This window comes from Pongo pygmaeus, chromosome 2 (assembly GCF_028885625.2).
Source record: "Pongo pygmaeus isolate AG05252 chromosome 2, NHGRI_mPonPyg2-v2.0_pri, whole genome shotgun sequence".
Classification (NCBI taxonomy): Eukaryota; Metazoa; Chordata; class Mammalia; order Primates; family Hominidae; genus Pongo; species Pongo pygmaeus.
The window spans coordinates 68,812,107-68,825,050 of record NC_085930.1 but is presented as its reverse complement, the minus strand read 5'-3'; the positions used below and the strand labels follow the sequence as shown (position 1 = coordinate 68,825,050).

The 12,944-nt window shown below is 46.9% G+C and overlaps 1 protein-coding gene across 6 annotated transcripts in view; it reads right to left on the bottom strand.

The window, feature by feature from the left end:
• SRGAP3 (SLIT-ROBO Rho GTPase activating protein 3) overlaps positions 1–12,944 on the bottom strand; it is a 383,768-nt gene that overhangs the window by 132,595 nt on the left and 238,229 nt on the right. For all 6 annotated transcript variants that reach the window (XM_063661806.1, XM_054482929.2, XM_054482932.2 and 3 more), the window contains one exon: positions 11,369–11,561. Coding sequence is in view for 4 of the 6 variants with exons in the window: in XM_054482929.2 (XP_054338904.1) it covers positions 11,369–11,561 (193 nt within the window). In the remaining 2 variants the exon portion in view is untranslated. The remainder of the gene's footprint in view (positions 1–11,368; positions 11,562–12,944) is intronic.

The window sequence follows — 12,944 nt, the reverse complement described above, 5'->3', positions numbered from 1 at the left end:
TAGATACAGCACCCCAGTCTCTGCCTTCACCTTTCCAAGGCATTCTCCCTGTGTGTCGGTCTCTGTGCCCAAAGTTCCTTTTTTTGTAAAGATACACACCAGTCATGTCGGATTAGGGCCCTTCCCAATGACCTCATTTTTATCTGATTACTTCTATAAAGACCCTGTTTCCAAATAAGGTCACATTTTGAGGTACTGGAGTTTAGGACGTCAGCATAGGAATTTTGAGGGGACACAGTTCCACCCTGATATGGTTTGGCTGTGTCCCCACCCAAATCTCATCTTGAATTGTAGTATAATCCCCATGTGTCATGGGTGGGACCAGGTGGAGATAACTGAATCATGGGGGGCGGTTTCCCCCATGCTGTTCTCATGATAGTGAATGAGTTCTCACAAGATCTGATGGTTTTATAAGGGGGTTCCCCCTTCACTGGGCACTCTTTCTCTCCCCTGCTGCCCTGTGAAGAGGTGCCTCCCGTCATGATTGTAAGTTTCCTGAGGCCTCCCCAGCCATGCGAAATTGTGAGTCCATTAAACCCCTTTTCTTTATAAATTACTTTATAAATATTTACTTTATTATCCCCCACCCACCAGGAGTCCCCCGAGGAGTGTGAGGCTGCCACGCTGGGAGCCAGAGAGCACAGTTCAGGGCTTGGCTCTGGCACTATTTGGCAGCCCTGAGACAGAGTCATCCTGAAGGGGACTAATTCCATCCATTGAGTCCCCTGGCCAAAGCAGGCTTTGCTTATCAGTTGGGGTGCTATCGAGTCAAGAGGCTGGGGTTCAAATGCCAGTTCTGTCCCTCACAAACAAAGTGAACTTGGAAAGTTATTATAGTTAAACCTTCTCTTTCCTTATCTGTGAAACGAAGTGACGACTACCTCATAGTGGTGCCTGGAGATCTAAATGACACAACCCATGCAATTCTCTTGGTGTCAAACCCTGCACATAACAGTAATTTTTATTGTCCTCACCATTATTACCACTAGCACCTCAATAAGTTGTTGGGAAGATCTAAGGACTGATGTACACAGACAAACAGCCTATGATAAGTGTTCTAAAACTATTGGTTTTTCTCCTCCATTACTATTTTTCTCCTTCTGCAGACTCTTATGTGAATTTCAATGCTCATTGCAAATGTCCCTGTGACTCCCTCTTCATCCCAGGGCAGAATGATTCACGGGCTCACTGCTTCCTCTGGGATCCCATTCCTCACACTGCAGCATGAGGGTACACATTGGTGTCTGGTGTCCAGCAGCACCTCTGAGCTCCCCTTTGACTTTTTGGATGGATTCTTGGTATCAGAGCAAAAAATTCTGCCTCACTAGGCAATGCCTGGTCAATCTCATCTTTTTCCCTGCAAGCCCCTTTGCCTTGGTTTATCTGCCCACAGAATGGGTGGCACCGTGTGGCGTGTGTAGCACTAGGCAGAGGAAAAGACCCCGATCCATGGTTTCCTGATTGTTTGGTGCCTGTGCTGTGCAGGTCGTTTAATCTTCTAAGCACCCCACACATCCACATCACCGTGAACCAAGTGCTCTACTGGATGTCTGATAGGCATCATCTCATTGCACCTTCATGGGAAATGTGGTCTGAGAAGAAGGGGCTATCTTTATCTTTCTAGGTGAAGACACCGAGTTTTCAAGAAATTAAGTCATTTGCCCAGATGGACATGGCTAGCACAGGTAAGTGGCAGACTAGCATTCCAATCTGGGTTTACCTGACTCCAAAATGCAAAACTGGGTCAGTTCTTTCACGGGTCAGCTGTGGGGCTGAAGTTAGGGCTCACCCTGCCTTGCCTTCAGGTCCCTTGCCTATCAGTTGGGGACGACAACACCTTCCTTGACTCCTTCAACTCTCACCAGGGTTCTTGGGAGGATTTAAGCAGCTAACGGCTGAGGAAGGAGTTTGCAAAGTGTAAGGTGCTATATAGTCTTTGAAGGTTATTATTATCCTATTTGCCTAATAGAATAGTGTCAAAACTAAACCCGTACATATTACTATTTGTGAAAATCTAATTTTTACATCTATTTTTCATTTTTAGTATAAAAATTAAATGATAGAAATGTATATATGTATATCAAAGTATATGCATGAATAAAGAAATCACGTCCTAGTTAATGCTTTGGTAGTTGCTGATTAGAGTCTCTGAGGATTCCAGGGAATTTGGTGTGGGACCTGGGAAAGAGCCAGATGGAAAAATTGGAAAGAGATAAAGGAGCTACAGCCACTGCAAAATCCACTCTTCAGGCTGAGCCTCCTATGTTAAAATCCCTTCCCCTGATTTAAAAAAAAAAAAAATTGTGGAGGATAAAGAAGGTAAAGATGAAAGATGCTCATTTTGCAGGAGGAACTGGAATGTGACTTAGAGTGATTTGATGCTGGCTTCAGGATTTTTGCCATTCCTGCACACCACCACATTTAATATCTCCCTGTCGATGTCTTTTTTTAACTTAAATTTATTTACAAAGAACTTCCCCAGTTTCACCTTTAAGAAAAACAGGATCATTTGTTATAAATAGAAGGTAACCAAAAAAGTAAAGTCAACAAAAACCAAACAGTATATTCAATCTTCAGGTCTGTTTTCTATTTGCTAAAAAGGAGATTGGAGGACATGAACAACACACTAGTACCAAACTGAGATTTTCTCCTCCAGGCTACCAGAAACCTTGAAAGAGAATTGAAAAGATAATTTAATATTTATGGTTCCTGTGTTATCAAGAATCCCCTTTCATTTTGATCATCCATATTACAGAAATGATGCCCTTAAAATACCCGGCCTTTGTGTGTATACCTCTGTGCATTGGGAACTCACTACCTCCCCAGGCAGCCCTTTCACTGGTGGACAGCTGTGGCTACTGGAACATCCTTAAGGTTGAACTGAAGTTTGCTTCTCTGAAAATGCCATCCTCAGACATCATTTATCTCCTTCCGCAGCCACACAAAATAAGTCTATTTGTTAAATATATTTAAAGAAAGCATTTGGTAGTGTCTTGGTTAATTCAGCCACTCATTGAAAAAACTTTGATAAAGCATCAATTATATATCAGAGAGAGGGAGACTAGAAATGGTCCCTTGCCTTCAGGCAGCTGGCAGACTGAAGTGAGAGAACCAGATATAGGAACTGGATCACTCCTTGATACTCTGATGCAAGCGCCACACAACTCACATGGGAGGCGAGAGGAGCAGCTGACTGTAGACTTGGGATCAACCAACAGTAGGGGCTTCACCAAGGAGGCAAGCCCTAAGCTGGCCTCTGTGTAGGAGTTGACCAAGAGGATAATAGCAAACCCCTGATGCTCATCCAAGGAGGATATGGTTGACATGGATGGGTAATTCTCAAGAAGCTCAAAGCCAGCCCAGAAAGATGAGGGAACAAAGTCAGCAGCTAGATGCAGTTTTGCATTTTGGAGTCAGGTAAACAAAGATTGGAATCCTAGCTCTGCCACTTACCTGTGCTAGCTATGTCCCTCTAGCCAAATTACTTAATTTCTCGAAAACTCAGTGTCTTCACCTAGAAAGAAAAAGATAGCCCCTTCTTCATAGACCACATTTCCCATGAAGGTGCAATGAGATGATGCCTATCAGACATCCAGTACAGCTCTTGGTCCATGGTGATGTGGATATGTGGGGTGCTTGGAAGAGTAAACGACCGGCACAGCACAGGCACCAAACAATCAGGAAAGATCCGGCTGGCACACGGTGCTGAGAGAACAGCAGGTCTGGAAAGCATGACCCCGGAAAGCCATTACTAGCTTGATACCAATTGCAGTAATAGTAATAGCTGTGAATGGAGACACAAGCCCTACTGGAGGGCTTTCTCCATCTCCATCTCATTCTAAGCAAACATGTTAATTCTGACTCCTTTTCACATTTATATGCTCAATTTATATGCTACAAAAGTGATTCTCTGTTTAGGAATAGCCTGGAAGGCTAAGTCTAAATTATAGCATCTCTTTAGAGAAATGCTACATCTGTGAAAAAAATCCTGTGATGCTTTATCCCCACTAAGAAGTGTTTTCTTGGAAATGAAGTTAGTTGTTCACAGGAATCCTCTCTCCCAACTGCTCTGTGAAGCTGAAAGATGCTCCAAACCTCCTTTGCACAGGATATCTGCATAGAATATTATTCCCTAACTAGCCAAGTGCCTCCCAGCACTTCCCAAATTCTGGCTTTTCCCAAATGTTTAAATCATATTTAAATAGAACTCCCTGCTGCTTTTTTTCACAGCAGTTAAACTAGCAGCAACCAGCACTTAACTCTCTGCATGGAGCATTTTCATCAGGTACAGATCCTGGAAGGTGAGGGGTATCAAAAACTGAGAAAGCTAGAATAGAAGGGGACTCTGTCACCCCAAACACAGGGCACTACTTGCATGGAGTGTCGCTACTACAGAGGGTAACCCCAGCATTTGTCTAGAACAGAGATTTTCAAACTAGGTCTCAAGAAGTGCTAGTTTGTGAAATACTAATAAATATCATGGGGAGAGCCAGGTGCAGTGGTTCTGCCTATAATCGCAGTGTTTTGGGTGGCTAAGGTAAGAGGATTGCTTGAGTCCAGAAGTTTAAGTCCAGCCTGGACAACATAGCAAGACCCCTGCCTCTACAAAAAAAATAATTAATTTTTTTTTTTTTTAATTTCAGATGTGGTGGCAGGTACCTGTAGTCCCAGTTACTTGGGAGGCTGAGGCAAGAGGATCACTTGAGCCCAGAAGTTTGAGACTGCAGTGAGCTGTGATTGCACCACTACATTCCAGCTTGGGCAACAGGGCAAGACTCTGTCTCAAAAATAAGTAAATGTGTAAATAAATAAATAAATAAATAAATAAAGAGAGGGAATTCTGTGGTCAAATAGCTTTCAGAACGAAGTCAACAGGCTTAATTATTACAAAAATCAGTCTTTCGTATCCTGCTTCTCCTTCTCCTCTTCCTCTCTCTCTCTCCCATTCAAACATCTCAAAGTATTGGTGTTTTAGAGAACATTTTCCTGGAGGAAGAAAAAGTCTTGTTCCCAGGAAACATCTGTGTTCGTGGAGCTGCCAAATTCATTTGGACGAGACCATCCACCTACCCTGAGAGGTAGGTTTGGGGGCCCCGTATGTGCTGCTCGCTACACCAGAGTCCTGCTCAGGAAGGGCTCAGCTCCAGGCCTTCCAAAGGAAAAGCCAAGCTCAGGTTAGGCCTAGCTTGGAAAGGGCAGTGGATTATGGATTTGATGTTGGTGAAGAGGAGGGAAGGCCAGCACAGCCCGAAAGTGAGTTGAAAACCATTTATTACCCAGAAAAACATCAGACTGGCTCTTCAAAGTGAACTGCCAACAGACTCCCCCAGGGGGCTTGTTAAATGCAGATTGCCAGGCCCCACCCCCAGAAGTTCTGATCCAGCAGGTCTCGGGAAAGACCCCAGATCTTGCATTTCTAGCAGGTCCCCATGTGATGCCAATGCTGCTGGTCCCATTCCCCAAACAGGGAGACGACGGCACAGTCCACACTCTGTCCCTTCAGCAATATAGGACCCGTGACAGGCACATGAGCAAGTGACACTTCACCCAGATGGCCTCACTGAGCTCCTAAGGCAGCCAGAAGACAAACATGCCCCCTTTCCCTGTCCTCCCTATGCAAATCTAATTACCACTTGACTTTCATTCATTAGTTCATTAATCAACGACATTCAGTAACAACCAGGTGCCAGCCCTGTGAGAGGTGCCAGGGACCCCGGGTCAAGAGTCACCCTCTCTGCCATCTCGGAGCTTGCAGCCCAGTGGTTGTCCAAAGGAGGACAGACAAGTAAACAGACAATGACAATACAGGGCTGTAGCTCTTGCCTCACCCTCTTCCCCAAGTCCTTCCCATCTCAAGGCAGAAACAGGAGACATCCTTATTTTCCTCTCTTTTCCTCCATTCCTCTCTGAGAGGTTTCCTGGCATCTGATGGCTTCTCTCATCTGCTCTGTTCCCACCCAGGCCATCACTGCCCCTGCTTGGAGAGCTATACCCACACACCCATGAGTGGGCTCCTCGGCTCCACCCTCCAACCCAGGTGGTCTTTTAAACATATAAATCACATCATGCAACTCCCTTCTTCCCACTCCCACACTCACCAGTTCCAGCCACTTGGCTTCCGTCCCCCTCCACTGCCGCACGCTGCTCTTCTCATCTCTCAGGCCTCAGCTTAAACCACACTTCCTCCAGACACCTTCCTGATCATGGTCCTAGCTTGGTGTAGGCTGCCAACCCTTTGACACTCCTCCAATGATAGGAGGGCTTTATTTCCCCTTTCTTGAAGCTGAGCTAGGGCTGAGACAGCTTTGGCAAATAGCATCTGGGTGGGGAGTGATGCTATTCCAGCTCCAGGCCTAGTGGTTAAGAGGACTGCAGCTGCCATCCTGCTCTCTGGAAGCCCCGAGCTACTGTCAGAAGTCTGATGCCCGGCTGAAGCAGGAGGCCCTGACACTACATGGAGAGGGAGACAGCCCAGCAGGGCCCAGCCTACTAGCCATCCCCATGGAGGAACTAGGCATGTGAGTAAAGCTCTCTGGGACCGTCCAGACCAGGCCCTCTGCTAGCTGAATATCACTGAGCCATCAATGCCACATACAGCAGAAAAATCACCCAGCTGAGCCCTGTCCAAATCTTTGATCCATTAAATCACAAGGTACACTCACTTTGGGGGCACTGCAGTTATACAGGAGAGATAACCAGAATACTCCATAGTGTATTTATTTCCATCATAGCAATCATTGGATTATAGCTGGTCTTTCTTTTAGCTGCTTTTTAATGTTTTATTCTTCATGGTAAATTTCACCACAGCAGGAACCAAGTCTATCTTGTTCACCACTGTAAACCCAGGGTCTGGGACATGGTAGGTGCTCAATAAATATTGGTAGAATAAGCAAATAAGTACATCAGAGTATGATGGGTACACAGAGTGAGGTACCAGGTGGGAATCAAGGAAGCTTTTCAGTGGAAGTGACATCTCAGTGCTGCGGGCTGATGGCACACAGGTGCAGGGCTCAAACGGCACAGCCATGGGATTGGGGCCTCCCCAGCCATACCAACTACCAGGCCTCCTCAAGCCGTGTTTTTGTCTCTCGGTATCCAGCAGCAGAAATCACATCTCATTTATCTTTGTGTCTTCAGCACTGAGCACAGTCCAGGAAAATATGAGGTCCTCAATGCACACATTTCAAACAAATGAAGTCCCACATGGCTTCTTGGAGAGAGAAGCCTGAGTTGGAAGTCAAGAACCCTGGGTTTTCATGCTCGACAGCTCATTGCGTCCTTGTTAAAATAAGCAGCTCAGCTTTTCTGTTGCTCAGTTTGCTTGACATAAAACCATTGATTCTCTCTACTTCCCTGGGTTGTCATCAGGTTTATAAGAGAGCAAGGATGTCAGAGTGCTTTGAAAGAGGTTTGTTAGAATTGGAATATGTGTGTAGAAAAGAAATATGATGATATTTTTCTCTAAATGTTAACCTGTCCCAGGGAAACTTTCAGAGCCATGATGTGTGCCTTTCTTTGGATCACGTGCCACATGAAACTCAGCCCAGGTGAGTCTAGCCCTGAACACAGCACAGTGCGTGTTCCTGGGCAGCAGCACATTCTTCAACTGCTCAGGTAGAGAGTGAATGGCTGGGGCCTTAGGGAGACACGGCCCATGGAGCACAAGGAGGAGCAATAGACTTGGAGCCAAGGGACCTGAGTCCCCATCCCAGTTCTGCTCCTAATTTGCTGTAAATCTTGGGCAAATCAGTTCCATCTCTGAGGCAAATCTCTCAGCCAAAGTGGACTGGATAGACCAAGTCAATCCTCTCCCTTCCTTCCTTCCTGTCTTCTTCCCTCCTTCCTCTCTCCCACCCAAGCACACGCACCCCAGCTCTGCCAAGCACCTGACCCACTGCAGTGGGAATAAAATGACAAGTCCTGGGCTCTGCCCTTAAGGCACTGAGGGGCTACTTGGCAGGTAGATGGACATTATTAAACCAAGAATCTTTACGACGGCGAGACAAGGCTTCTCGGAACCGCCCAGATGAAGGGAGCAGAGAGCAGCACAGGCTCTGTGTGCTGGGCTCCAAGGAATAGGCAGCCCGAGGCCAGTCAGTGCCCTGGGGTCAAAGGGTGAGTCCAGCCTGCCCCTAGAGACTCCACTTCCAGAAGCGGAGACGGCTCTGCCATCACATTAGCATCGTGCAGAGGGCCCCCTCCAGCTGCACTGGCCTGGGCCGGCACCCTAATTAGACTTTCATAGTGTGTCAGGCAGCCTGCATGGCCCGGCTGCCAGCTGGGGCTCCCGTTCCGTCTGGTGGCCTCAGTTAATGAACCCATGAGGGGCTGGCCGAGCTCATTATAGGTGGTACAAGAGAATAGGGTGCCCCCCCATATGCACAATCCCTGCCTTTCTCCTCTCCCTATGTGCACACTGAGAATGGGAAGAGAGCTGATTCCTAATCAAGGGGAAGGAGCGGACAGGAGAGACGCTCCAGCCCTACCACACGGCCCTGTCTGCAGCTAGGGAGAGCCTGAGACTTGGTGGCTCCAGTGGCCGTTCAGCCAGAGTTGTGGGGTTCTGAGCCTATGTCTGCTGTGCCTGTGGTTCCAGGGAGGGTCCAGATGCTATGGCTACTCTCAAGCTGCACCTAGGCCCTTTCTTATCCCAGGCCAAGGAGGCAGAAAAGAGATGAAGGTTCAATTCTGTCTCTTTCCAATTGTGGGCTCACAGACATGTTTAGACAAGCTGCTTTCTCAGAGCTTCACCATCCTCATCTTTACGATGGGGTAGTAATACCCACCTAGCACCAAAGTAAGTGCTCAGTTCGATACATTATCTTTGTTTTTATTCTTAAAAGACAAGGGAGAAATGATTCCAAAATGTGAGCAGTAGTTGTGAGCAGTGGGACTATGAATGATATTTTTCTCTTTTCTGTACTTTCTAAATTGTATACAATGAGCATTTTACCTTTGTTGTTTGAAAAAACACAATTTTTCTCCAAAAAATATATCCAAAAAAAATGAGATTATATGTGTGAAAGGGTCTAGACTGTGCCTGGGTGAATGTTATTAATAGAGGCTTCCTCCTGCAGCAAAAGTTTGAATAGAAGAGACTGGGTGGCTGGGCGCGGTGGCTCACGCCTTTAATCCCAGCACTTTGGGAGGCGGAGGTGTGCGTATCATGAGATTAGGAGATGGAGACCATCCTGGCTAACACAGTGAAACCCCATCTCTACTAAAAATACAAAAAGTTAGCTGGGCGTGGTGGCGGGCACCTGTAGTCCCAGCTACTTGGGAGGCTGAGGCAGGAGAATTGCTTGAACCCGGGAGGCGGAGCTTGCAGTGAGCCGAGATCACATCACTGCATTCCAGCCTGGGTGGCAGAGAAAGACTTCGTCTCAAAAAAAAAGAGAGAAGATTGGGTAGAAAAAGAAGCGCGGTATTTGCAAATGTATAAAGCACCAATTTCTTATCCCCAAATGCCAAGAAAAGGCACATAAGTGAGTGTTCAAATGCTGTGGCACAGACTCAAGGAGGTGTTTAGGGGAGTTTAAAGGAAGAGAGCTCCCTGGCCAGAGTGAAATGTAAAAAATATGGACAGGAAGGTGGACGCAACCCAAGTGTCCACCAACAGATGACCAAACAAACAAAATGTGGTCTATCTGCACCATATTATTCAGCCTTAAAAAGGAAGAACATTCTGACACATGCTACCACAGGGATGAACTTTGAGACATTACGCTAAGTGAAACTAGCCAGTCACAAAGAGACAAATATTGTATAATTGCACTTATATGACATATCTACAACAGTCGAATTCATAAAGACATAAAGTAGAATGGTGGTTGCCGGCAGCTGGAAGGCGTGGCAGGGAATGGGGAGTTAGTGTTTAATGGGGATAGAATTTCAGTGGAGGAAGATGTAAAAAGCACTGGAGTTGGATGGTGGTGATGGTTGCACAACAATGTGAATGTGCTTGGTGCCACTGAACTGTTCATTTAAAAATGATGAAAATGGTAAATTTTATATTATGTGTGCTTTGTCACAATTAAAATATATGTATATATATACATGGAGAGGCCAGGTATGGTGGCTCACGTCTGTAATCCCAGCACTTTGGGAGGCTGAAGCAGGTGGATCACTTGATGTCAGGAGCTCAAGACCAGCCTGGCCAACATGGTGAAACCCCATCTCTATTAAAAATACAAAGATTAGTTGGGCATGGTGGTGCACGTGGAATCCCAGCTACTCAGGAGGCTGAGGCAAGAGAATCCCTTGAACCCAGGAGGTGGAGATTGCAGTGAGCTGAGATCATGCCACTGCACTCCAACCTGGGTGACAGAGTGAGACTCTGTCTCCAAAAAAAAAAAAATGTGTGTGTGTGTGTGTGTGTGTGTGTGTGTGTGTGTGTGTGTGTGTGTGTGTGTGTGTGTGTGTACATACCCACAGAGAGAGAGAGAGAGAGAGAAACAGGACAGGACCCAGGGGAAGGGGGATCAGGATCAGGTCAGGTGAGATGAAGCAAGTCGCTGATCTCCTGGTGTTGAGGGCCACCAGCTGGAGAGATGACCCAAGGAGAAGGGAGAGTCCAGGAAGCATGGCTGAAGGAGAGACAGTGCTGGCCGGGGGACCTGCCAAGTGGAGCCCTGCATGGTTGATACAGTCCAAGTGAGATTTGCTGCTTCCTGCCTGCCTGTATTTAATGAGCTGAAGCCAGGAAGTTCTAAGCACAGAAGGTTTTGTAGCTGGAGGATTCAGGGCCTGCCAAGTCAGTGCCCAAGCAGATGGAGCCTCCACGATCTCAGAGCTTGGGGTATGAGAAATCAGGACACATGACAGTTTGTGCATCGAAAATAAGTAAATAAGGCAGGGAAAGAGCCGGGGCACTGAGGTCTTCCAGGGGAGCAAAGAAGAGGAATGTTTGAGCATCAATTCCATGGAGAAGAAATTCACTGTGCTAATGAAATTCAGAAGGAGGCTGGCTGACACCCAAATAAAGGACAACTGGATTGGGACAGGATGTCCTGAAGGGAGGTAGGGGTCTCATCAGGGCACAAATGGAGGCTAGCTCAGTGCCGGTGCTTGGTAGGATAATAATAACAGCAACAATTGATTGAGCACCTATTGTCTGTGACAAACACTCTTCTTGGGTTGTTCATTTATTCCCTTCAGGAAACTTCTGCAGAGGAACTCTTTCTAGCTTCCCTTTACACATGAGGAAGACTGAGGCTTGGAGGTGTAAGTAACCTGCAGACCCAGGGCCCTGAAGGCACGCCCTCTGCCTCCAACGAAGCTGGCTGGCCTCCTTTCTGCTTTGCCACCAAACTGTCCACCCACCCCAGTGCTGCCTCCCATCTCTGTGCACCCATACCCAACTTCTTACTTGAACTGGTGCTCCCGGGAGCTGCGGATTTTGGAGGAGAAGCGCTCGGCCAGCTTCTCCAGGCTGCGGGAGTACTCGAGCTCAATCTCAGCTTTCCGGCGGAAAAACTCCTGGAGGTCTTGAAGCAGCTGCAGTCGCGACTCTGATTGCTGCTCCAGACATTTGAACTGCTCCACCAGCTGCGTGCGGATCTCTGTGGGCACACAAGGGTAGGAGCATGAGACTGGTGGTGGGGACAGGGGCACTGGGGCCCGCTCTGCTGCTGGCCTGGGCCCTGCAATTCAGGCAGCTCCCTCCTAACACCACCCAGAGCCTCTCTGAGCCCAGCCAGAGCTCAGACCTTGCTTGGCAGAGCACTGGCACAAAGATTTCTCTCTTTCTCATTTTTGCCATTGATCTAACCAAATGCTTCCAAAACTTGAATCACTGCATGTCACCACCACGATTTTTGCCACATTCACATGCCCCAAGCATTCTTATTTCTTCCACATGATCTAGTAAATTGACTCACCTTTCTCATGGAGATGATCTTGCTTAAAATGCAAAGGTTTCTATCAATACAGTAAAATGAAACACTAGGACCCCTTGCAGCCTGGGACATAGGAAATAATTCAATGAAAACAAAAGTATTGTAAAATTCTATCTAAAGATGATTGTTTACCAAAGGCTCTAAGCCTAAGCTGCTGGCTCTTTATCAACCAAAGGAAAACAGCAGTGTGACTTTCTCCATGTGTAGTCAGGACTGAGAGAGGGCTGAGAAGGGCATGCTTTTCCCTCTTGGGTTTCAGTGTTACTTAAGGCCACATCTGTGTCCTGCTTTAAATCACCTTGAATTCCATGTATGAACTTCTCAGATATCACACTTCAGAAAATACTGATTGCTCAAACCAGGTCTATGCAACCAGGGCAACAATTCAAAAGCTGGAAGCTGGAGTTAAAAATCACAGCTGAATGCCAATAACCACATCCATTCTTGTCTTCAAGCCTGTAGGGTTGTCACCGCCACTGCCCCCAGGCATCGATTCTTTCCAGGCCATTCCAAGAGCTGCTCAACAGATCAGCCTTCAAAGCACTCTGCTCACACAAGCAACCTGCTCAAAAATACCCCACAGCCCCCCTCTGCCTGAGTATTAAGTCCAACTCCTCAGCATGGAATTCAAGACCATCCACCACACAGTCCCAAATTTCATTTCTCAGGACTTTACGCCAATGGACTCTCCAAACCATTCAAGCCAGTCCTTGGAATATCAGATCTCACCTGCCTAAATGTGTGCCCTATCTGAAATGGTGGCCAGTGTCATTTCAGCATCCTTCAGAGAAGTGGACTTCAAACTGGGGCACACAAAGACACCCCACAGGGTATGCAAGCTGAGGTAGAAGGGAATCAACCTGAGATCCTCCAGGTCCATTCCCACTGCCTGACAACGTGCCTCAGTCTAGATGCACAGCCTCTCTCCTTTCCCACCTCCCCTCTTCACAATGGTCCTGTTCTCTCTTTACAGGAAAAAGAGCAACTGTTCACTCGTGCAGAATCCATGATGCAGTGTCCCAAAATGTCGAGACATCTGGGTGCCAA